Here is a 23,020-nt window from a genome sequence, read left to right on the forward strand (position 1 = left end):
CTAGGTCACTGAACGTAGTCAGCTGCAGTTGCATTGTCATGTATTTGGTTGCGTCTGATTGGCCAAACTCATGTAGAGGTGGTTCACGACCTCTGTGTTATTAAGGTAAATTTCCCCATTTAAAACTTTAGACGTGATTAATAATGTAGATTACAATAGAAATAGCACCTTTCTTTCAAACTTCAGCCCTAATCAAAATAATAAATCAAATTATAGTGAAATATAAAATTTCACTGTGCATAAAACTGTTTCCTAAATATTTTAATTCAATCAAGCAAGGTCAGAGACCTGCTTTGCGGTTTTAGTGATATTTTTTTGTATGTTATGCACTTTACCCACGGTACACAGGATCTGACAGGTAACCTGAGTTTGTCACTTGCTGGGTGCTTGAGACACTTGGTAGGCGTGTTTCTGTCTGGTTATCATTCCCCTTTGTATAATTTTATGAGAAAATAAAACAAAACTGACCATTCAAAACATGCTATATCACACTTGTGGGGCAGCCTTTAAGCTTAAAGTCCCATAGTACTAAAGAAGGAAGCATAATTTTTCAAATATCATTATAATAACCCCAGTTACCCACAACACTGAAATGCAGGTACAGAGACAAGAACAATAATGCAGAATGTATCATTATAATGACAATGTTCTGATGCAAAATGCAGCCTTTAATCAAAATACCCACACAAGAATGAAAAACTCTCAGTGCTTTACTCCACCTGCCTCTGCGCCCTAAAGGTCTGAATGTACTGGCTCAGGTCCTCATCTTCACCATCATCTTCTCCAGACACATCCTGCATAATGGCTCCCTGTTGTACCACACTACAGGCTTCAGGCAGGCATTAGGTGCCAAGTAGAAGGCTTCAAAATAGCTCAGGAAGCCGCCACTGTGCTTGGCTGCATACAACTTAAAATCCTGCAGGGGGCAGCAGGCAGGGTTGTCAATCAAGGCATACATTCTCACAGCATAGGGCTCAGAAAAGCTGCTGCTGTTGTCCTTCCACTCTAGGTATTCCAGCCTGACCCCGTCGCCCAAGGCCGGCTGCAGCTCGTGCCCCAGGCAGAACTCTTCGAAGATCTCTCCTCAGGTGCCCCTTCCCAAGGGCCCGCAGGTTGTTGAGCAACACCAGGTTCAGCAGGCCCTGCGCAGACTGGCGGCTGAGGACGCCTTTCTCCCTCAGCTCCTTTTCCTCGTCTTTCCGGATGCCCAGCAGGATGTCCAGGTGACTCTCTAACTCTTGCCACTGCAGCTCCCTCGTTCTGGTCTGCAGAGCTGTGTAAGCATTGATCAGCTCCTTTGACTTGTACAGGCTAAAAGCACAACCATGGTCCCTGAGGTAACGGTCAATGCCATGCCCAAGGGCTGACAGGGAGGAGCTGCTCAGTTCTCGACTCTTGAGCTGGCGGAAATAGGACACTACAAGGTCATTCAGCTCCTTAGCAGAAAGGAATGAGTAACTTCTGGTCTGTAACAGAAGAGCCAGTACTTGAAGTCTGTGATGCCACTTCTGCTGGTTTTGTTTAACTCTTCTAAATGGGACAGTGATAAAAGATGTGACAAGGTTACTGACAATCATACAACAGTTCTGACCAACCTGCATGACTGGTAACAACAATGTTTGCTTTGTATGCCACTTGTGGTGGAACTTTTTTTTGGTAGAAGAAACAGCCGAAATTAAAAGCATATTTGAAACTGGGGCTTATATGCTTTACTTTTCACTTTACTCTTGGTATAAAAGCAACACTTGCAGTTGTGTGCTGATTTGGTCAGCACTATGTAAGTGTCACTGGCAGAAAAATAAGTCTCTCTGTAGACTGCTTATCCACAGTCCTTAGAGAGGTCCAATTCAATGCTCGAAACTGTCCTCCTCTAAGCTCAAACACCACAAATAATTAGTGTACTCTACAAAATGTCCTTTGCCCATATTGTCTCTCCCTGAACAAAATCTCAAAAAAGTAACAATGCATTAGAATGGAAAAATTTTCTTAAAGTTCATTCAACACTGTAAGTAAACGCAACAAGATTTAGACCATTTTATTGGCCCGTATGTCATAAAAGCTTGACACGTTTCTAATAACAGCTGGCTTTTTCAAATGACATTAAAAAGGATATGATACAAGGTTTTGTTTCGACACAAGTATGTTTACGCTATATTTAAAGTATTAAATTCTTTTAAAAGACTTTTTGTCCAAAGCATCCAAAGTGCAACGTTATCCGTGGGCTGAAGGCAAAACAATATTCGAACACAGCATAAAGTTTTTGAACTGCCATTACTAAAAAATTTAGATAATTATATTACACTCTTTGTTATTACTAAAATACATAAAAAAGTACTACATTACACACTACATAAACATATAGGCAAGTCATTGTCAAAACAAAACCTCTTTTCCTATCTTTTTTTAAATTTAAAATGTAATGACATGGAGAAACAGAAACTGTCTAAATCATGTTACATTCACTTACACTGAAAGTTTTACAATGAATTCTATACTTTCGCTTTGCAACACATTTATAGCGTAATATCTAAATCTACACTCTAGATGTTATTGTTGAATAAAGTGTTAACATATGTGTGTGTGTATATATATATATATATATGTATGTACATATGGGTGCGTGTGTAATAAATGTTTTATATATGCATATATATATATATATATATATATATATATATATATATATATAACATTTAAGTAAACACTTAACATTTAGCTAAACACATAACATTCAGCAAAATGAGCAGAAGCCCTTTTAAATTAATAAATCATTTTCTAAAGCTCTAAAGGGAGAAAAAAAAACTTGTTTCTGACTCTGCCTCTGTTTTAAAGATTTTTTGCAGTGCCTGTCCTTCAGCAGGAGAGGGCAGCAAAGCAGAGGAGTCCAAAGTGTTCTCATTACAAGCTGGCTCTGGACTGCTGCTTAGTAGTCTGTAATGAAATGATTGCGCACTACTCCTTGGAGAGCTGCACATCTCATCCACGTCTAAAACACTATCAGTGTCTGAGTTCATGCCTTCCGCATAGCCAGAGAGTGATGGATCTACCCTCATGGAGGTGGCTGTGTTTCCCTCTAAACCTGGTCTTTCAGCTTCTGAACGTTTGTGGTCTTTTCTTTGTGAATGTTCATTCTGTTAGTCTACAGAGGTGCCAGCTCTGACAGGCTCCAACCTGTGGTCGGATGGCCCCTCTGGGACACACTCGGCTGTAGGCCAATCCTTGCCTGTTTTTTCTGCAGTCACATTTGGGTCAGGGCTAGAGGTCAGAATAGCCAGCTCAGGTACAAAGCGATTGATCCCAGATAGTGAAGCCCTTGCTTGGCAGAGACATGAGAAATCGGGCTACCAGGCCTTTCATCTGTGTCGAAAAGCTTATTTCTCTTCTTCTGTTGAAAGTGCACATGAGGTAGGCGTAAATCTACATAAAAAATACATATATTTTTACATATTTTTAAAAATGTATTATAGACATATTTAGCTGTAAAAAAGCTGTAATATAACTAAAGACTTTCGCTGGTTACTCTGGTGACTATGTGACAATAAAGGCTTCATTCATTCATTAAATTAATATACACTTAGCTTAAATTAGGGGTCTCTATTTATTTCAGTAACTACGTAGTTAAGCTAACTGGCTAAGCTAGTTTAGCTAGTTACCCAATGACGTAGCTACTCACACTAGCAAGCTAACCGAGTAAAACACTGTTGCTAATAAATGTTTTTCATACCTCAGCCATTATTAAAATATGCATAAAATGTGTGTTCAATTATCTATAAACATAACTAAGCCACAAATAAATGTAGAAATCTAGAATGAGCTAGTTAATGCTTCATATTCCTCACTGTTTTCTACAATCTCGCTCTTAGCTCACCAGCTCATGTCGAGTAACATTAGCGGTTCTACCTTGATCACGATTAATGTTTGCCATACCTCTAGCACTCATGATTAATGTTTGCCATACCTCTGCCATTCTCCTGATGCGAAATCTCACACCAAACGTGCTCTGGGGGATGGCTGTATTCATTTTTGAAGGCTTTCAGCAGAAGTTTGTTAGCTAGGTTAGCATAGCGTATAAGCGCAGGTCAACCGGAGACCCAGCTAGAAACGGACTTGACTACAGAGAAAGCTGTCAGAGCGCCGTTATAAGCAGCTCGTTTTAAAAGCAGTTAGCCTCTTATAAACTAGTGTTTGTTTACAAAAAAACACACGAACCTCAGAATATTCTGTGGCAAAATTCAGAGAGTTTGCTAGGAGCTGCGTCAGTCTTTACAGCGCACTGAAGATTTTGGAGAAACTGCTGTTTTAATAAAACCGCATCGTTTGCAGTTCCCGGCCTCTGCCACAAGATGTCGCTCTAAAGAAGACACGTGTAATTCTCAATGAGCAGCATTGTGTCATTATAGTTTTCTTAAAGCAGCTGCTTTATGAAGAAAAAAATATATTAATTCACTTCTTTTATTAAAATAATTACGGCTGTCACCTGATTTAGAAACTGCCAGAAGGCATTTGTTATTGAAAAGGAGCATTTGGCCTTAGTTATTTTTGCGTTTACTTTGTATAAAAATAGAATCAGAATCAGAATCAAGCTTTATTGGCCAGGTATGCTACGCATAATTAGGAAGGAATTTGGTTTTGGTTACAGGACCTCATAGTGCACAGTATCAGACAGACATTCACATGTAGGGAATAAGATAAAATAAATACAAAATAAAGTAAAATAAAAACCTGGATTCCTACTCACTCACTCACACACACACACACACACACACACACACACAAAGACACACACACACACACACACACACACACACACACACACACACACACACACACACACACACACACACACACACACACACACACACACACACAGTCATACCTGTAAACCTTACATTGTGCAATGTATGAGTCTAAAGTTAAAGTGCTGAGTGCAGCAGCAGTTAAAGGGTGTATGGTGGCAGAGAAAACACTAAATAGTAATATTTCTATTATTACTACCAGAGATGAGAATGTCATTCTATTCATTCAGGTACATGCTCAAGCAAAATGGACCAGACTGAGTATTTTCAAGTCATAATGCTTTTACCTCTACTCTGGTTTATTTCTGAGGAAATGACTCCACTTTTTACTCATTAAATGTATTACATTTTAGTTCCTAATGTTTTTTTGTGCTTAATTTCATCTCACATCTTCCTTTTTAAGTGAAGATAAGTTGTGTTTTAAGCTATTAAAGTGTTTATTCTTTTACATAAATGATTGCAACTGTAACAACTGCAATTTCCCTCTGGGATCAATGAAGGATTCTGATTAAAACAGAAAAATAGCACCTAATGAAAAACAAAACAAACAAACAAACCAAAACAGTTCTACAAGAAACTTGGTATGTAACTAGTATTTATCTGTAAGGTTGTGTTACGGAAGCTTTACTTTTACTTGAATCATGATTTAACTGAAGTAAGAACACTTTTGTTGAGTTTAGGCCACTTTACTCACCTGACTCCTCCTACCACTATTACTACTACTAGTAATAATAATAGTAATAGATCATTATTAGAGGAAAAACTCTCTGTCTTTCATGACCTGTTATTCAGGTTCCTGTCTGAGGCCTTTTTTTCCTTGGCTGCCTTGGAGACAATGAGTTTCAGTTTCTCTAGCGGCCTCTCAATCCATTATTTATCTTTAAGCAGGTGTGTAACCTGCACCCACATGGAAAAGTAATTTCCTGAGTGTGAGATGTGCAATTATTAATGACAATACCTGATCTGAAAGTCTTACTCTACAGTCCTTATTCGAGAGGAGTAAATAAGAGAGAACGAGTGCAGCGTTCTTGTAAAGACAAAAATCATGTTACAACAAAAGAGCAAAAAAAAAAAAAGAAAAATGTCACAGTAACAGTAAAACAGTTTCCCATACTAATTCTAATCCACTGGGATTTATTCAATCTTGCTTTTGTTGTTGCTGTTGTTAATTCAGACCTTTTATGACTGACCGCCTTTCTCATGAGTCTGTCTCATTTCAGGAGCTTCCAGAGATCTCAAGGACTGAAGCGAACTAACAAAGCACTTAGATAAGAGTTTGATCAGCAGACTGTGTCAGCACTGAGGGAGGCTGTTAACAGTTGGACCAAAGGGGAGCTTATCAACCTATTGTCCCAGCATTTATCTGTCCTCCTGAAAATGACCTGCACCCGCTCAACTAGACGCAGCTTACAAAACAGATCAGCTCGCAGCCTGTAATGTGTGTTGTGTTGTCAGATACAGACTTACACATCAAATATTAATATGTCCAGGTAAGCAGCAGCAGTGGTCTAGGCAGCACTGTTTAGGCCACATTAACCATCTGTTGTTTGAACATGCTGTGATATAGCTGACTATTGGTCTGTTGGCTGTCTGGGGTATATAATGTGTATTCTGTGAAACCATGAATGTATTGAATGCTACAGAATTAAATTAGCTACAGAATGCTTAAAAAATAAAGAAGGTTTCTTTTAGATATGACTGAGAAGAATTTCAGTCATGTTGGTCTGAACTGAATTGTTTAGTCAGGGCCTTTTCTTATTCATAAGCAGTTACTTGGGCCCCCAAGCCACAAGGGGCCCCACAAGTGTGCATGTACGTATGTTTGTATTATGAGTAGTAGTAGTAGTATTGTTATTAGTAGTAGTAGTGGTAATAATAGTAGTATTATCATTTATTGTTTGTGCTAATGAGCTAATGAGTGTCCTAATCTTTAAGTTCTTTCATTTTTTGTCTAATTAAAACTAAAGAAGTATTAGTTATTTTGGGCTGGGTGAGTAGTGCCCCCCACCCAGTCCCTTAGGGCCTCCAAATATTCAGAAAAGGCTATTTGTTTGTGGGTAGCAGTGAGGAGACTGGACTTCTGCTTTTGCCAGATGTCTGGCTACACATAGCAGGATAAAACCATTTTTAATGAATCTATTTTAATGAATCTGTTGGACCAACTCAGTCCAACTGAATCGAATCTTCCGTCTGTGTTATAGGAAGAAAAGTTCAAATTAGAACAGTCATTTTTCATAATGCAACCACACTGTAACTCCTGTTTTCTGTTTTCTCCCGTTTTTTCCCTCTGTCCATTTCAGCCGTGCACTTAAAGAGGCGAGGCTAACTCAACGAATGTATGAAAAAGCAGACATCAGACTCATTCTCATATATGTAACAGATATATAAAAATATACATAAATAAATGTGTTTGACTGTAAAAAAAAAAAAAGATGAATCACTGAATCAGACGCTGAGTTAATCGAAACGGGCAGCTCGAAAGGATCGTTTCGGTCAACAGAACGAGCTCCTCAGCTTTAGGAACCGATTCACCCAGAAGCTGGGGCCGCTCTTTGCTTTTATGTGTAGTCTTATCCAATCAGAGCAGAGCTCGTGTCCCCCCGTTTTCGCGGCGTCCAATCGGCGGAGACTGCCGTGTCAGCCTCAGCACGCTCCGCCATTTTGTCTGCCTATAAGAAAACTCAGCCAAGCAGCAAAGTTCCTGATTAGAACCGAAGTTCCTCTTTGTGCAATGGACGGGTAAGTTCAGTGATATTGTTTGGCCGGTCAGAAATACATTTCCCGTGTAGATTATGTCTGCGTTTACAGCTTTGTTTTTCTCTTCTGAATAGACATGTAAAACATTTTGTGTTTGTGAATTAGTTGTTTATCGCGTGTGAGGCGCCGTTAGCGTGCACGCGCACTGTTGGGTTGCGATGGAAACAAACCGAAAACGTTAGTTTTCCACGCTGCCGTTGTCTTTGAGCGATTAGCTAGCGTTAGCCTTATCGTTTCTCATAACTTTTAATGATTAGTATGGTGGTGGTCTTGTTCACCAACACTGTTGTATGCTTCGTTCGCGCTGTTTCAGTTCTAGTACACCCCCCACCCCCCGGGTAGCTATCTACCGAGAAACCAACTTTTCTGCGCTGTCTGCAGTGCTAGCCTAGCTGTTAGCTGGATTGTAAGCCCCCGCTCAGCTCCTCTGACTACTTGTTGCATCGCAGTAACGTTTTCCAAAACCATTGAGGCTTAGAATTTTCTGCCTGAAACATACGGGATTAATCAAATAAATCACGAACATATTAAGCTCCTAGCAGTAACGTTTACCTTTTTTAGTTTTTTTGTGTTTATGCCACTGACATCTTTTTTTTCTATGCAGCCGCCTAGAGACTGAATTGTATCCTATGGGATCGAGTTACGCAGAATTAGAGTAAGTGCTCATGTTTTTACAGCTTTTAGACGAATGTGTTATCTTGGTGCAGAAAATCATGTTAGTTTAAAAAAAAAAAGAATTAATAACCTGTTTTAAAGAGTCCTTTGTTAGCACAACTGGAATTGTCCAGTTTGCTGCGACATACAGTTAACGTTACACAAGCAGAGCCAAATGCATTTTACATACTGTTTCAATTACCAAACCACTGCCAAGGCATTTGAGGTGGCCATTTGCTCCAAACTTTGAAGTACTGTGTAATGCTAGGTTTTCGTGCATCAGCTTTGAGTATTCCTCTAAACTAGACGTTACCCCGACTTTTTTTTTTTTTTAGTTAGATTAGCATGTTTTTTGCAGTTATCTGGAAAGCCATTTCATTAGTAGTCTGACTTTATATTTAATTGATCAGCTTTCTGTAATCGGATTGAACAAAATGATTGTTTGCTGATTCACTTCTGCAAAAGGAGCTCATCTGCCATAATGTTTCCTGTGAGGAGATCATGAGAAACAGGATGTGGGGGTTAATCTTCAACCAGTGCCTGGCCCCAAATGCCAGTCATATTTCTTGCTTTAAGGGAGATCTGTGGGAAAGAAAAACGGGATGCACTTTAGACTGCGTATTGCACTCTGATTATCTGTAGTGGGAACATGTTAACAGAACTATTTGTTTTTTGAGCTGTTTATAGGGCCCTTTAGTCAGAGTGTTTCATGTTGGCCCAGTGTTCTTGCTAGTTTTGAAGGCAGGTTTCCCCTCTTATAATGTAGTGATGGTAGCATAAATACTGCAACAGTTTTTATTTATTATTTTTTGTAGCGTTATATTAAATGTGTATAAAGTGCTATTCACTAATCCTTTAACCATTATACAAAATAAGGACTGAGTCCTGGTGTTTTTCAAGTTTTTTTTTTTTTTTTTTTTTTTAAAGCTGTTGCTGGTCAGGTTTTATTTAAATGCTTTTGGTTTCCGTTTTCATTTCAGCAGAAGAGTTTGACACATTTGTCCTTCCATATTATTACTGAATTCCTGTTCATCTAATACTGTCTTTGTTCTTCACAGTGTGGTCCATGACATTGCAGTTGGTACGAAGGTAAGCAGTTTTTCCTCGGACGTCATTTTTAACTACTGGCTAGTGACTGGTTATAACGCTTGTTGCTTCATGCTCTGTCTGTTCTCATGTGCTCACTTTGAGGAACATGGCTCACTGGCATTTCTATTGCTGAGGTGTGTTGTCCTCACCACTCCCATTAAACCAACCTGACTTGTTTCATTCTGAATAGTGTATTGGTGCAGTTGCACAGGATTAGCCTGTACAACACATTTAACACATTATTGCACAACTTTTTTTAATGGCCTATGCTGCTCAAAAATAAATATTCTACTTGCATGGTGTAATGGACAAGATATTATGCTTTACTGTTAACTGTTTTATTTGCACAAGGCCAGTCTGAAAAACTGTAGAATCATTCAGTAGTAATACCTCTACTAAATACATTTAGCAAGGATGTCCTGAGCTCTTTCTTGAATCAGCCTTCAAAGGTTACTATGATGTGCATTCCTCTTCAGTCTTTCACTAAAGATAATCATCTGTGGTATGTGGGTAGTAAGGGGGGGACCTACAAGTTTCAGAACAAAGGCGCAATTCACAGGCACCGTTTATATGACTGGCTTAGCCAATATGTTTTAGGGCCACAATGTGACACAAAATGGCTTGAAAACTTCTTTTCTAGGTTGTTGAATGCAGGGAAGAATGTAACATTGAAGTTTCTTCTACATGAGAGAAGAGGTTTCCTTGTATTCTTAAAGGGGGAGTTCAGGCTTTTGATGTCTCTGCATGCAAGGATGTGATCTCTGAGAATGTTTTGTGGAACAGTGTAAAGGCATTTTTAAGGTTATTGATCTTGTAATGCTTTCATTAACATGTTTACTGTTCGCTAAATTAGAATGTTTATTTTTGCATGAAAAGTTGTAGATGATTAATAGCTATTAAGAGAAATTTCATGATTCTTTCTTTTATATGTGCTTTCATATTCTGGCTTTTTCTTGTGATCTTGGGCCATTTTTCAGATGTATTCTCAAGCCTACCTCAGTCTTGCATTATGCCAGTTGATTGTTTACCCTAGCTCCATGACTGGACCCATTTTAAAAGCATTCCCCAAAAATGGGCTTGGGTGTTGACACGATGACATGAATGGAGCCTATTCATCACATGCAAATATGTTTGCCTCTCCCTTCTATATACTCATGTTGCTCTTGTTTGTTCAGCAGTGCTGATTAGAGAGTAGGTGATTGGGGGCAGTGCTGATGGCTCAGAATGAGGCTTGCTTACTACAGTCTGCCTTTTGTTGCACCTAATTTTGTTAAATCAGGTGCTCAGTGTGTTGTACACAAGGCGCAAATCCTTTTTTTCCTAAAATGTTGAGTTGAGAGCCAGACTTTTGTGTCATAACCTCTGAGGTTAGGGTTGTAAATCTTCAACTAGCTTGAACAGCGGGAGAAATGTACACCTGGCCTTAGAAAGACAATCAGGCCTGTGTATTCAGGCCAGAGAGTCCTGGGTTGGGTTTCATTCACCTGTAGCCACAGGCACGTCTCCATGGTGAGCGAATGACAATCAGGGCTGCTGTGGTAACAGCCCCATTCTTGGCGTGAATTGTTGGCATCTCTTGCCCTCCTCCCTTTTCTCCACACCTTTCTAATCCCTTTAACCTGGTTTCACTTCACTCCCCAGTCACCACCCCAATACAGTTACAGATTCTTCTGGTTGATGTTCTTTTGTTCTCTCAAATGTTGAATTAACTCTAACTACATTAGTGTACATGTGCTAAATTCAGTTGGCTTTGAGAAAACAATGTTACCCTGTATGATTTTGACTTAATGAAGCCATTTCTGTAGTTCATACAAGCAGTGCTCGTTTTAAAGCATTTTAAAGTTGCCAAGACTGAAGTTTGGCAGTGGGTTTATGGCTAAAAGCATGAAGTGGTGAAACAGCGGTGTTCAATATGCATACAGCCCAGCCTTTCCATACCCCATCAGACCTTAGTGGCACCCCCTCCCCCCCGGTTCTGCATATGGTTTTAATTAGGTCCTTTGGCAGTGGAATTTAAAATGCGTGGTGGAGGATGCATGCATGTGGCCTGCTTGGCTCCAATAGGTTGCTGTATTTAGTGATTTTGATTCCTTTGGTCACATGGTATGGCATCACAATGCCTGTGAAGTATTTCAGAATGGAGGTTCTCTCTGCAGTTATTGACCATGGCATGAAGACATTTAGTTGTTTGCTATAAAAATGCACCATTGGGTTGTGGTGTGTGGTTTTTGCACACCCCCACCTTTTGTCTTAGAATAACTGGTCACTTCTTGCTCAGTATCTTGACTGACGACCCACTAAAAAACAAATGTGAAGATGTATTTATTAACCCGATCACAGCATAAGCCAAATTGCACTTATTCATTTATGTGATGAATAAAAACTAAAAATCAAGTTGTACTGCAGTTCTACAGGGTCTTTTCTTTGTGAGAGAATCAAGCAAATGTCACTCTGCCCACTCATTCCTCTTGCCTGATGACCCAGAAACTCCAATATCCCCCACACCCCCACCCGCCTTTAAAACAAGAGTTCCTTCCTTGTTCCCTGGCTGGTGAGGTTGGAGAATGTTTAGGGCTGTTGGTTGATGTGACCCCGCCCTTTGCACAGGAAAACTGGCTCTTGTCACAATGCCCACTTCCTGTACTTTTTTTTTTTTTTTTTTTTTTTTTTTTTTTTGGCTTTTTTTTTTTGGTTTTTTTTTTTTTTTTTTTTTTTTGGGCTTACAAAGTGTAAAGTATAGCCCAAGGGTGTCCTTATTTGGTAAGCTGGCTGCCTCTTGTAGGATTGCGGCAGCTCAGCAGCTTCCTGAAGCTAAATGTTTCACCATGTCCGTTCTTGTTCCTGTAACAGACTTATCTACTTGATGCTCTGTTCAGTGTCTGCTCCTGTTTGTCAGGTGTTACAATAGAGTGGAAGTTCGGCAGGAGGGAAGGGGCGTCAGTAAAGCCTGAGGCCAAATCTTTTGAGTTGCAGTTGCTTCATTTATGTCTTCTTTTGTTTCTAACAGAGAGGATCCGACGAGCTTTTCTCCTGTGTATCCAACGGGCCATATATCATGAGTTCAGCAGGTATATCTGTCTAATAGAAGCTTATCACAGTTTTTGGATGTCTGTGTACCTCTGTGTAGCAAACTGACCCAAGTGTGTGTGTGCGCGCTTCATTGCAGCTAATGGCAATGACAGCAAGAAGTTTAAAGGTGACATCCGAAGTCCTGGTACTCCATCCCGTGTAATACATGTACGAAAGCTCCCAAGTGACATCAATGAGGCTGAGGTCATCTCTCTAGGCCTTCCCTTTGGCAAAGTCACCAACCTGCTCATGCTGAAAGGAAAGAACCAGGTATTGTTACCACACGTCCCAAAGAAATTGCACTGGAATTAGAGAGAATATGAGGGAGGGTGGTGGGGGTTTTTTTTTTTTTTTTTTTTTTTTTTTTTTTTTTTAGCCTTTCTTCTTCCTTCATTTAATGCTCTTAAGAGGATCATTAATCCACATGAAGTTCTGTTTGGCCTGGCTTTTATAACACATTTGACAAAAAGACAAATATAGCAATGAAGTGTGTAAGGTTTTTGTTTTGGGGCAGTGACCGGCCATATTGGCTTACATAAATATTTGCTTACAAAAAGTTCAACTTGTGTCCTCAAAAGACGCTGGAAGGAATACTTGTCTTTTAATCTTGTGTACCTCCCCTTTTAATTCTTTTAGTCCCCACTGTCGCTTAGAAATAAACTTAGAAATGCTCCCAATACTGCAAACTTGGTATAGAATGAAACAAAGACAATCATCTTGGTGCAGTATGAGCATTTTTTTTTTTTTTTTTTTGCTTAGGCTTTCCTGGAGATGAACACAGAAGAAGCAGCCCAGACTATGGTCAGCTACTACTCCTCAGTCACACCAGTCATCAGGAATCATCCCATTTTTATGCAGTATTCCAACCACAAAGAGCTGAAAACAGATAATTCACCAAACCAAGTGGTATGTGCTTAGTGAGACTTTTCAGCTTTCTTACTTGCTTTCCCCACCCCACTTTTTTGCACTCTATTTTAATGGTCATTATTTTAACTTTTACAGTATGAAACTGTTTAAACATCCTCTTAATTGTATCAGTTTGTTTTTGCATTATGTTTGTAATCTGGCACAATTTGTGTTTGACAAATGTTTTGTAGAATGAGTCACTGGTAGGGGTTGATGCTAGCAGATATCACTTTAAAACCCGAGTCCCGCAAGATTGTCCTCCGTTTTGTAGTGCAGCTGTAGCCGTGATTGCTGTTCCTCCAGCTGCAGTGGAATGTTAATATGAGCTGAAGGGCTTGTTTACTGCTTTGTGTGTATCTTGTGGTTTTCTGTACTGCGCTGCCCAAAAGCCTGCCCTCCCTTTTTAAACAGTCTGTGTGGAGATCTCATACTGCTTGCAGCCATGCATTCCACAGCTGAGGTCTATCTACCTACTCATTCCAGTGATGGAGTTGCTTAGTTTGTTCATCTAACTGGTTGTGTAATCTGTTTTGAATAAACACTCAAACTATTTCATTCCAAATGAAATTGCATCATAACACGATGTGCATGTCCTTCACTCTTAATGTCACCTTGTCCAAAACATTAAAAGGCACTGTTTCTCAGTAAATGAGTCTAGTGGATTCCATGTTTTTATTTGTACATGTAGGCATCAGAAAGGGTGTAATTGGCTATTTATAGTGCCACTGTGCTTTTTAGAACATTAAGTATATGCAAGCTTTTATTTCTATGAATTAAACACGTCCTTCCTTGTCCTACTTCATAATGGCAGAGAGCACAGGCAGCACTGCAGGCAGTGAATGCAGTCCAGACAGGCAGCATGTCTATTGCTGGTGTGGACCCCACTGGTGTGACTGGCCCAAGCCCTGTGCTCAGGGTCATAGTGGAAAACCTTTTCTATCCGGTCACCCTTGATGTCCTGCACCAGGTAAGCTCCCTATTTGGTTTTCTCTCCTGTCAGCTGCATCCTTGGCTCTCATTCTGTTTGTTGTTGGATCTGGATTCTCTGTACTTGTACTGAATGATTTTTCATATTTACACTAAGCCCTATTTGTCTTCAACAGATCTTTTCTAAGTTTGGCACAGTGTTGAAGGTAATTACATTTACAAAGAACAACCAATTCCAAGCTCTTCTACAGTTTGCTGATGGACTTACTGCTCAACATGCAAAGCTGGTGAGTGGTGCCATCTAGAGGTCACTTTGATTAGTCTTTGCATAATCTGTCAAAGGTCTGTGGAGGGTTATGAATAGACCCAAGTTTAGTCTGGTCTCACACTGCATTTTGAACTCTTACTTTTGTTTCCAAGTCAATTCAGTCGTTCTTTCTTTCTGACAATTACTGGATTTGATTAACTAAAATCTGACAATATTTGGTTGGTTTGTTACTCCCCTTATATTGTAAAATGCACATAATAATTTGTTCAAGACTTTAGGTGTAATGAGAAACTATCCTTTTTCAAGTAACGGTGATGCAAGCTGATGTATCTATATTTTAATAATTGGTTTCTCTTTTTTTAATACTAGCTCCAGTTCTTTTTGGAGTGCTGTTGTATAAGTTTGGAAGAATTTGTATTGACATGCCAACAGAACAAACCTCTCATTTTTTAAACTTATTTATAATTTGATCATACATACTGGAATCAAGTGTGTATTACATTGTAAGACTAAGTGTAATACTCAACTATTGTTGCTGTAGTCTAAGTGCATTAGTGTGACTTGTTTTTTAAAAAAAAAAAAAAAAAAAAAAGTGGGAATACTCATGTTTACATTTCTCTAATTTTGATATTGTCTGTACTTAGGCCCTGGATGGACAGAACATCTATAATGCCTGCTGTACTCTGCGCATCAGCTTTTCCAAACTGACTAGTTTGAATGTAAAGTACAATAACGACAAGAGCCGGGACTACACACGACCTGATTTGCCCACAGGGGACAGCCAGCCTGCTATTGAACACCATGCAATGGCAGCTTTTGGTAAGACATGACCAACACCTGGGCCATGCACCATTTTTGTTTGTTTTTACTAAGCAGTAGAAGCAGCCCGTTTTTGTAAGTGTGTTAAATGGTGTGTGTGTGTGTGTGTGTCCCCTCCCCCTCCCCTTTTTCCACATCTGAAGCTACTCCTGGAATCATTTCTGCTGCCCCATATGCTGGCGCCCATGCCTTCCCTCCAGCTTTTGCTATTCAGCAAGCTGCAGGTTTGTACAATCTTTTTTTTTTTTTTTTTTTTTTTCTTTTTTCTATTATCTCAATGTAAAGTTATTGCACGGGGTATAACATGGTGCCTTTCTGTCTTAGGATTGGCTGTGCCTGGTGTTCCTGGAGCCCTGGCTTCTCTGGCCATCCCTGGGGCTGCAGCAGCTGCAGCAGCAGCAGGAAGACTGGGCTTCCCCGCCCTCTCTGGTGGACACTGTGTCATGCTAGTCAGCAATCTGAACCCTGAGGTTAGCATTATGTAGCTTTACTGCATGCATGTGAATCAAGTAGTTGTAGGATAAAGTTAGAATGCAGCTTGGGCCTAAATATTCCTGGTTTCAAACTTGGAGTATCTTGGAATGTCATCTCCAAGCTTAGTTCCTCTATTGGCAGTACGTTTTGAATATTTTCTCATCATTGAATCATTTAAGGTAATGAAGGTTGTTTTTAGTGATTAACTTGGAGGATGTTTTGCACTGAATTCAATCACAAAGCATGAAGTAAAGAAATGTAATTATTCTATTTACAGAGAAGAGGGGTGACGTGGATACATGCATCCTTTATCTAAATTAGCACTATTTCAGAATTTCAGTTAACATAAGCTTTGCTTTTTTCTCCCCCAGATTTTCATCCCTTCTTTTTGCTTAGCTTTAGTTTTATAATCTCTTTTCCTAACATTCTCAAGTTTATTTAAGCTTCTTGTGTATTTCAGCTGACCCCTTTTTTTTTTTTTTTTTTTTTAAATGAATAGTCTTGTCCATTTGCACAAGTTCATTGAGTATTACTTATCTGAAAGTAGCATCAACATACTTTTCCAACAAATACAAACAGTTGGCGGGCGGGCGGGGGGGGGGGGGGGGGGGGGGGGGGGGGGGGGGGGGGGTAAAATTTACACATGCATAACATTTGATACAATGAACTTGTAAATGGTTTGACTGTTCTTTTAAAATGACTCCAGCAGTTAGGCATATCTTTGGTTATGAGGATTTGATTGCTTTTTTTTTTTTTTCTTTGTGAATAGCACTTTCTTCTGTTGGATAATTTTCTTTTGAAAGTTAACTTGACCACTTGTATTTTCCATATGTATACTGACCTTGTTTTTTACCTCCTTTTTCTCTCCCTCCCCATTCCCCTCATCCCATTCTTTTCTTTTTTTTTTCTTTCTTTTTTTTTTTTTTTTTAAACCTTGTCGTCCTGCTGCACGCACATTCACCTCAACCTGACTTTTACATTGTCAAACTGACACATACATGCACATACACACATAAAAAACACATTCAACACAATATATACTTTATTACCTCCATGTCAACCCCTCCCCTCCTTTTTCTTCTCCCAATCCATTAACCATCTTCATGATCCAACCACCGTTTTTCGCCATTTCCCGTGGAACTGCCTCCTCGCTGTGGATATGTTGAACCTCCATTCTGCCTCCGATCTTTACCTGTCCCCTCTTCCCTCCGCTGCCTTCCTCTGCTGTCCTCTAAAGAGAGTTACGCCCCAATGCCTCTTTATTCTTTTCGGTATGTTATCCTTAGCATCTTTTGTTATCACTTGTTTGTTCTGTTCTCTTCCAATTTCTTCCCTCACAAGGCAGTTTGTCCCTAAAACATGAGTGCTTCTTTTGGTTTCTGCCGTTTGTGTGTTCAGAGAATTCCAAAAAGCTGCAGCACTCAACACTTGCTTAAGGGCTGTTAGAATATTCTGAACCTTAAAAACTGAGATGCTGTATCTTTTTGTGCCTTAATTGAGAGCACTAACTAGAAGATGCATGCTTTTGAAATTGTTTGTTTTTGCATGTCTTTTGAGGGAAGCTTTTAAACTTTGGTTAATAGTCAAGACTCCTATCATTTCAGTTTTGTAGAAACAGCCTTATTTTTCACCCAGCCTTTTGCCCTCAAGCTAGCCTTTTTACAGCTGAGTCTGTTTCTCAAGTCTGTTTATTTGAACATTAAGGAGGAAAACTCAGACATCCATTCCTCTTCCACAGTCTGTGAAAGTGGCAATGTTCCCTTCCTCTGTCCTCTCGAAAGGGTTTTTTTTCCTCCCTCCCTTTTAAAATGCTATCTTTAATGCTAGAATTACTTTCTCTTGGACCTGTATCAAGGTCATGGGAGCCAAGTTCATGACCACTTGCATAGTTCACATAGGCTAGCTAAGCTCTATTGAATGTTCTTATTTCAGTGGCAATTTTTATGTAAAGATGGTGCTGCCCTCAGTTGATGGAATGTCTTGATTGTGACCTGAAGTTTGTTGTATGGATTGTTGTTTTAAAGGATCTTGTGCATTTATAACCTGACTCACTGGCTCATCATCTCTGTCTAGGTGTATATGGTGATGTGATTAGGGTAAAAATTATGTTCAACAAAAAGGAGAATGCTCTGATTCAGATGTCTGATGGCACTCAGGCTCAGCTGGGTAACTAAGCTTTTCAAAACTTATGCATTTTATTAACAGTATGCACTACTTTTTCAAATTTTGTAATGAATGTGATCTTTTAATGAGTCTGAGCAAATTTTATCTACACTTTTTGCTTTCTTAGCAATGAGCCATTTAAATGGACAGAAGTTGTATGGAAGGGCACTGCGCATCACATTATCCAAGCACACGACTGTTCAGTTGCCTCGTGAGGGACATGAGGACCAGGGGCTTACTAAGGATTATAGTAACTCTCCCCTCCATCGCTTTAAGAAACCTGGCTCCAAGAACTACTCCAACATCTTTCCTCCCTCATCAACCCTGCATCTTTCCAATATCCCGTAAGAAAAGTGTTTTTGGTTTTTCTCCCCTAAATGGTGAAGACCAGAGAATGGTGCATGTTAACATGTTTTTGTCTTTTACTAGTCCTTCAGTCGTTGAAGACGATCTCAAGATGCTGTTTTCCAGTTCTGGTGCCATGGTCAAGAACTTCAAGTTCTTTCAGTAAGTTCTTTTCGACAGTGTGTCAACATCTGTGGTCAGTTCTTTGTTTTATTTGTCCCCCTTCTGTCATATTTTTAATGCTAATATATTGTTAACTTTCAGGAAAGACCGCAAAATGGCCCTGATTCAGATGGGTTCAGTGGAAGAAGCAATCGAATCACTCATTGAATTCCACAACCATGATCTTGGCGAGAACCACCATCTTAGGGTGTCCTTCTCGAAATCCACCTTTTGAGAGGGAGTGACAGAGAAGGGCTGGGGCAAGGAGGGGGGAAAAAAAAGACTGATTAAGGCTGGAATAACCAGTCATAAACAAACATGTTGATGACTTCAGTTTCAAGGAAACTTCAACCACCAAACACACTTCCAGCATTCCTCTGTTGTATTTATGAAGTATATTTAGTGGTTCATATGTAAACATTTTAAGGGTTTTTTTTTTTTTTTATATAAAAAGTGTGAGGACTATCACTTATCCATAATTGCCTATCTTGATGAGCCTTATTTTTCCACAACAAAACTTGTTCCAATTTGCCACTTGGAGGCACTTGTCCCTTGAAAGTACTGGTCTGTCTTTCCAGAGGTACTTTTTGTGCCTTTTCAGTTTTTTAATCTTACCACTCCTTTGAGACCATAAGTAGTGACATTTGATTTACGGTGTAGGGTCCAGTGTTTTGTTAAACTTGGTTTACAATCCAGTTGTGTACATGTCCTTCATGTACATGTAGTTTAAGGTTGGTCTTTCCTGCAGCCACAGGGCATTAATGGGAAGTCATTTTAACTTGCCTGAAAATAGAGGCTCTCAATCAGCCCAGTTCTCTTTCTCTCCTCATTCAACAACATTTAAATTTATTCACATATACTGTATCTATAGATAGAGAATGTTTACATCCTCTTTTTTTATTTAAAGCAATCATTTGTGTGAATCTTATTTTAAGTATATTTGTTTTTGATACTGTTGGCCATTGCATGTTGGCTGCTGGTCAGTAGAATCCATACTACTACTGTGTCTATGCTCTCTTCTGTACCTCGTATAGATCTTAAGTATTGCCTTCATGTATCATGTGATATTCTGTGTTTTTATAACTATTCTATTGTAATGCCCAATATTTTATGTACTCTAGTAGCTTTTTATATGTACACTACAGCTTGAAACCAAAGGCTTTGTTCAGCTAACATTCATAAGGAGACAAATGTGTTCCTCCCTCTTGTACTTTCAAAATGACCAACTTAAAATTCTAAAACAAAACAGTGGCTTCTGTGGGTGGGGAAACAGGGATATTTGTATCTTGGAACCTCCCTCAAATTATTGTTTATACTTCTGCCAGTTAGCTTTGTGTCAGTTCTCAGTGTGGTAGATTGTATTCACATTTGAGTTTGAGCTCTTTCCAGTTCTGAGATTGGGCTAAGTAGTAGTTCCTAGCTGACTTTGAGCATTCCTTCATGTTTAACTTGTCACATGATGAATCCCTATGTAGATACACTCATTCCTTTTTTTTTTTTAATCGAAAATGAATTTACTCTTGGATGCATACTTATAGCATCATATAAATGTTTTCTTTCTTTATGCATATCTTTTATCAAGGTAGCAGGTTTTTGCCTGTGCATGGGACCAATGTGAAATTCCTCAAAGAAGGAATTTCAGACCAAAAATCTCTGGAATTTGATTTTTTTTTTTTTTTTTTTGTCATGAGCAAAATTGCTAACACTTAAGTGATGTGCTCTTGAAAAACGTTATGTAGATTTTTGAAAAAATGGCAGGATTTAATCTTATTATGCACCCTTGCACAGCATTTGAACAACCTCAGTACACATCATCTGCCTTTAATGACTTCATGCTTTCTTTTCCTTAAAGTGGGTAGATCAGGTGTAAATATTATTTTTGTACCACAATAATAAAGCAATAGGTTTTTATATCTGAAAGCAGATGTATATTTTGATTACAGCTGTGGACCATGAGTGTGCAAAAAAAAAAAGTTGGATTTATAAAGTAAATTTCTGCTGTTTTTTTTTCTGTCTTTCAGAATCTCGTGTTTAACATTCCTCCTTTCTGTCCATTTCTTTCATTAAACATTTGTTTACTCTGACTTTGTTTCGGATTTAAGTAGTTTTAGAAGCATTTGTGTTGGTGCTTCACGTTGCTGGTGAAGGGTTAAGAGACAGCAGCTCATCTGTTGCGCAATTTGTGTTAGTCATCCTTTAACCTTCCATCAGTGGTCAGTTTCTGACCACAGAGCTGCTCTTGGCTGGATATTTTTTTTGGGTAGTAGACCACACTCTAGTGTATTAAAGTTAGAAAAATCAAATAAATGTAAAATATTTTATATTGTTGAATATAATTAAAGACAACTTTCCATAAATGGATCTTTATTGATTTATTTAAAAAACTGGTAGTTTTTTTCTGAGAACAGCAGCCTCAGATTTCGTCTTAGAAGATTTACAGTACAGAGAAAAAATAAATGGGAAATGGGACGGGTCCATAAGCTCGTTCTTTAAGTTATTAACATTCGTTTGAAACGGTTATCAACATTAACAGACTGAACTGGACTTAATAACAGGAGTGCATATCATTTTAGTAAATTATTCTGGTATCAGCTGCGTGGGGTGTGTAAATCGGGCCATCCAGCTGCGGTGCTGATCCGACGCCACTTGTGCCAAAAATCCGGACAGATGTAACTTGATCAAGTAGCACATCTGCATCAGATGAGATCAGCTGACTTTGTACTCTGTGTGATAACAAGAAAAACGCATATAAGAAAGTGGTGCGCAAAGCAGGGTAGTGACCGAATTGATGCGCATTACTGATATTTGAAGCCTGCATTAACTCGGGTGCTGTGGAATATATGTTTACTCACCTAAAGTGGGAACGACATTGCACTCAGTGGGAGCAGTGCTGCTGCGCTTTGGACCGAAGGATGGCTGGCAGGTCTGGAGTAAACTTAGTGGTTGAGATGCGAAGGACATAATGGAGATGGCTGTCGGTCATTTTGGTTCTCAGTCTGCCTTTGTTCAGTGTTAACAGCGAAAATGTTTGCTCACATGTGTATGTTGCGCCAAATAGACTGGTCATTTTTTTCCGCGTGGCGTCTCGTCAGAGGAAACTTTTCCTTTTCCAAGCCCCGGTAGAACTCAGGGAGGGAAAGCTGCTGAAGTTGATGCTTCAGCGAATCATCACACAGGATTTCTAATTGCAGATTCTCTTCCACGTCTTCGGGATCCACCAAAAAAAGAGACGCGAATAGCTTGATTTCTTTTTCAATGACAGAAAAATCCTGGAAGCGCTGTGTGAATTCCGTTTCGAGCCATGTAATCACAGACACATCTTTCCCTTTTTAGCAGAAAGGCTGGCCTGTGGATAAGCAGCTCTGATCTCGGACAGCGTGGGGAAGTGCACAGCGTTGAAGTTGCGCAGTTGTGTCTTAAAGAGATTGAGCTTCACACAAAATGCGTTCATGTGCGCATAAAGTTGTGGTACAAGCTGCTCTTGTTCAGGGTGGTTAGATGATCAGTCAGATCAACTAAAAATGCGAGGTCTGCCAACCATAGAGGGTCATTCAGCTCATGAAGAGGTCGGTCCTTCTTCAAAAACTGGTCAATTTCTGTCCTCAGGGAGTAAAAACGCTTCAGCACGGCGCCGCGGCTTAGCCAGCGCACATCCACATAGAGTAGATCCCCATATTCAGCATCGACATCAGAAAGGAAAGCCGGACATTCTCTGTGGCACAGTCGCCTTGTTCGAATCATGTTGACACAACTTTGTTCATTACATCTCCAAGATTGACTGTCTTGGCACAAAGGGCCTCTTGGTGAACAACGCAGTGCATTTTAAAAGCCTCACCTCCAGCCTCTGTCACCTTACAGCACATCATAGAGGCCATTCCTGTGTGTGCACCTGCCACAGCTGGAGCCCCGACTCCACACAGCTTGTCCCATTAAGTCCCATTTAGTCAGTTGAGTCTGACACCGCTTCAAAAATATCCATACCAGTCGTTGCGCCTTTTAGACTCGAAGATCGAGCAGCTCCTCTGTAACTCCAAAGATCTCATCCACTCCCCGCAAAAACAATGAGCAGCTGTGCGGTGTCTGTGGCATCAGTGCTTTAAAATCAAAGAGTAAAATCAAAAGCACAAGCTTTATCAGACAGTTGCAGTTTAACGTTGGCTGACCAGTCTTCAATGCGTCGCACGCTGTATTTCTGGACATGCTGACGTTGTTGAGGTCCTGCACTTTTTCAGGGCACATCGTTTCGGCGACTTTAACGAGGCATTGTTTTATGAGCTCTCCATCTGAAAAAGGCTTGCCATGTCTTGCGATGAGTTGGGCGACCTCATAGCTGGCTATTGTAGCCTTTTCCTGGACTTTTTTAGCACGAAAGGAATACTGTTGCTGACCCTGCAGGACAGCTACCATCTGCTCTACTTTCTGCTCTCGCTCAGCGCCAGTGCAGGATGCATAGGCCTGATGTCTGGTTTCATAATGACTCTGCCATAAGTGCCACAGTTTCAGTGCAGGTCAGACAGACACACTTCCCCTTGAATTCTTTAAAGAAATATTCATATATTTATCAATATACAATCATATATATCAATATTTT

The 23,020-nt window shown here is 39.7% G+C and overlaps 1 protein-coding gene and 1 long non-coding RNA gene across 2 annotated transcripts; one reads left to right on the plus strand and one right to left on the minus strand.

Annotated features, from left to right (window-relative positions):
* Window positions 1-7,473: 7,473 nt before the first annotated feature.
* On the plus strand, window positions 7,474-20,786 carry ptbp1b (polypyrimidine tract binding protein 1b). Its single transcript, XM_017714272.2, has 16 exons — window positions 7,474-7,535; window positions 8,158-8,208; window positions 9,266-9,296; window positions 12,304-12,364; window positions 12,463-12,635; window positions 13,125-13,271; window positions 14,083-14,238; window positions 14,375-14,485; window positions 15,111-15,285; window positions 15,429-15,509; window positions 15,610-15,755; window positions 16,997-17,030; window positions 17,833-17,925; window positions 18,050-18,266; window positions 18,352-18,429; window positions 18,532-20,786. Exons 1-16 carry the CDS (start codon window positions 7,528-7,530, stop codon window positions 18,662-18,664), a joined length of 1,695 nt encoding a protein of 564 aa, XP_017569761.1. The 5' UTR covers window positions 7,474-7,527; the 3' UTR covers window positions 18,665-20,786.
* Window positions 20,777-22,837, minus strand: LOC108437277. The gene is made up of 2 exons (XR_001858599.2): window positions 21,282-22,837; window positions 20,777-21,152 (listed from the first exon to the last, which is right to left on the minus strand). It is a non-coding gene; the product is annotated as an uncharacterized LOC108437277 (long non-coding RNA).
* Window positions 22,838-23,020: the final 183 nt, after the last annotated feature.

This window comes from Pygocentrus nattereri, chromosome 15, assembly GCF_015220715.1.
Source record: "Pygocentrus nattereri isolate fPygNat1 chromosome 15, fPygNat1.pri, whole genome shotgun sequence".
Taxonomy (NCBI): Eukaryota; Metazoa; Chordata; class Actinopteri; order Characiformes; family Serrasalmidae; genus Pygocentrus; species Pygocentrus nattereri.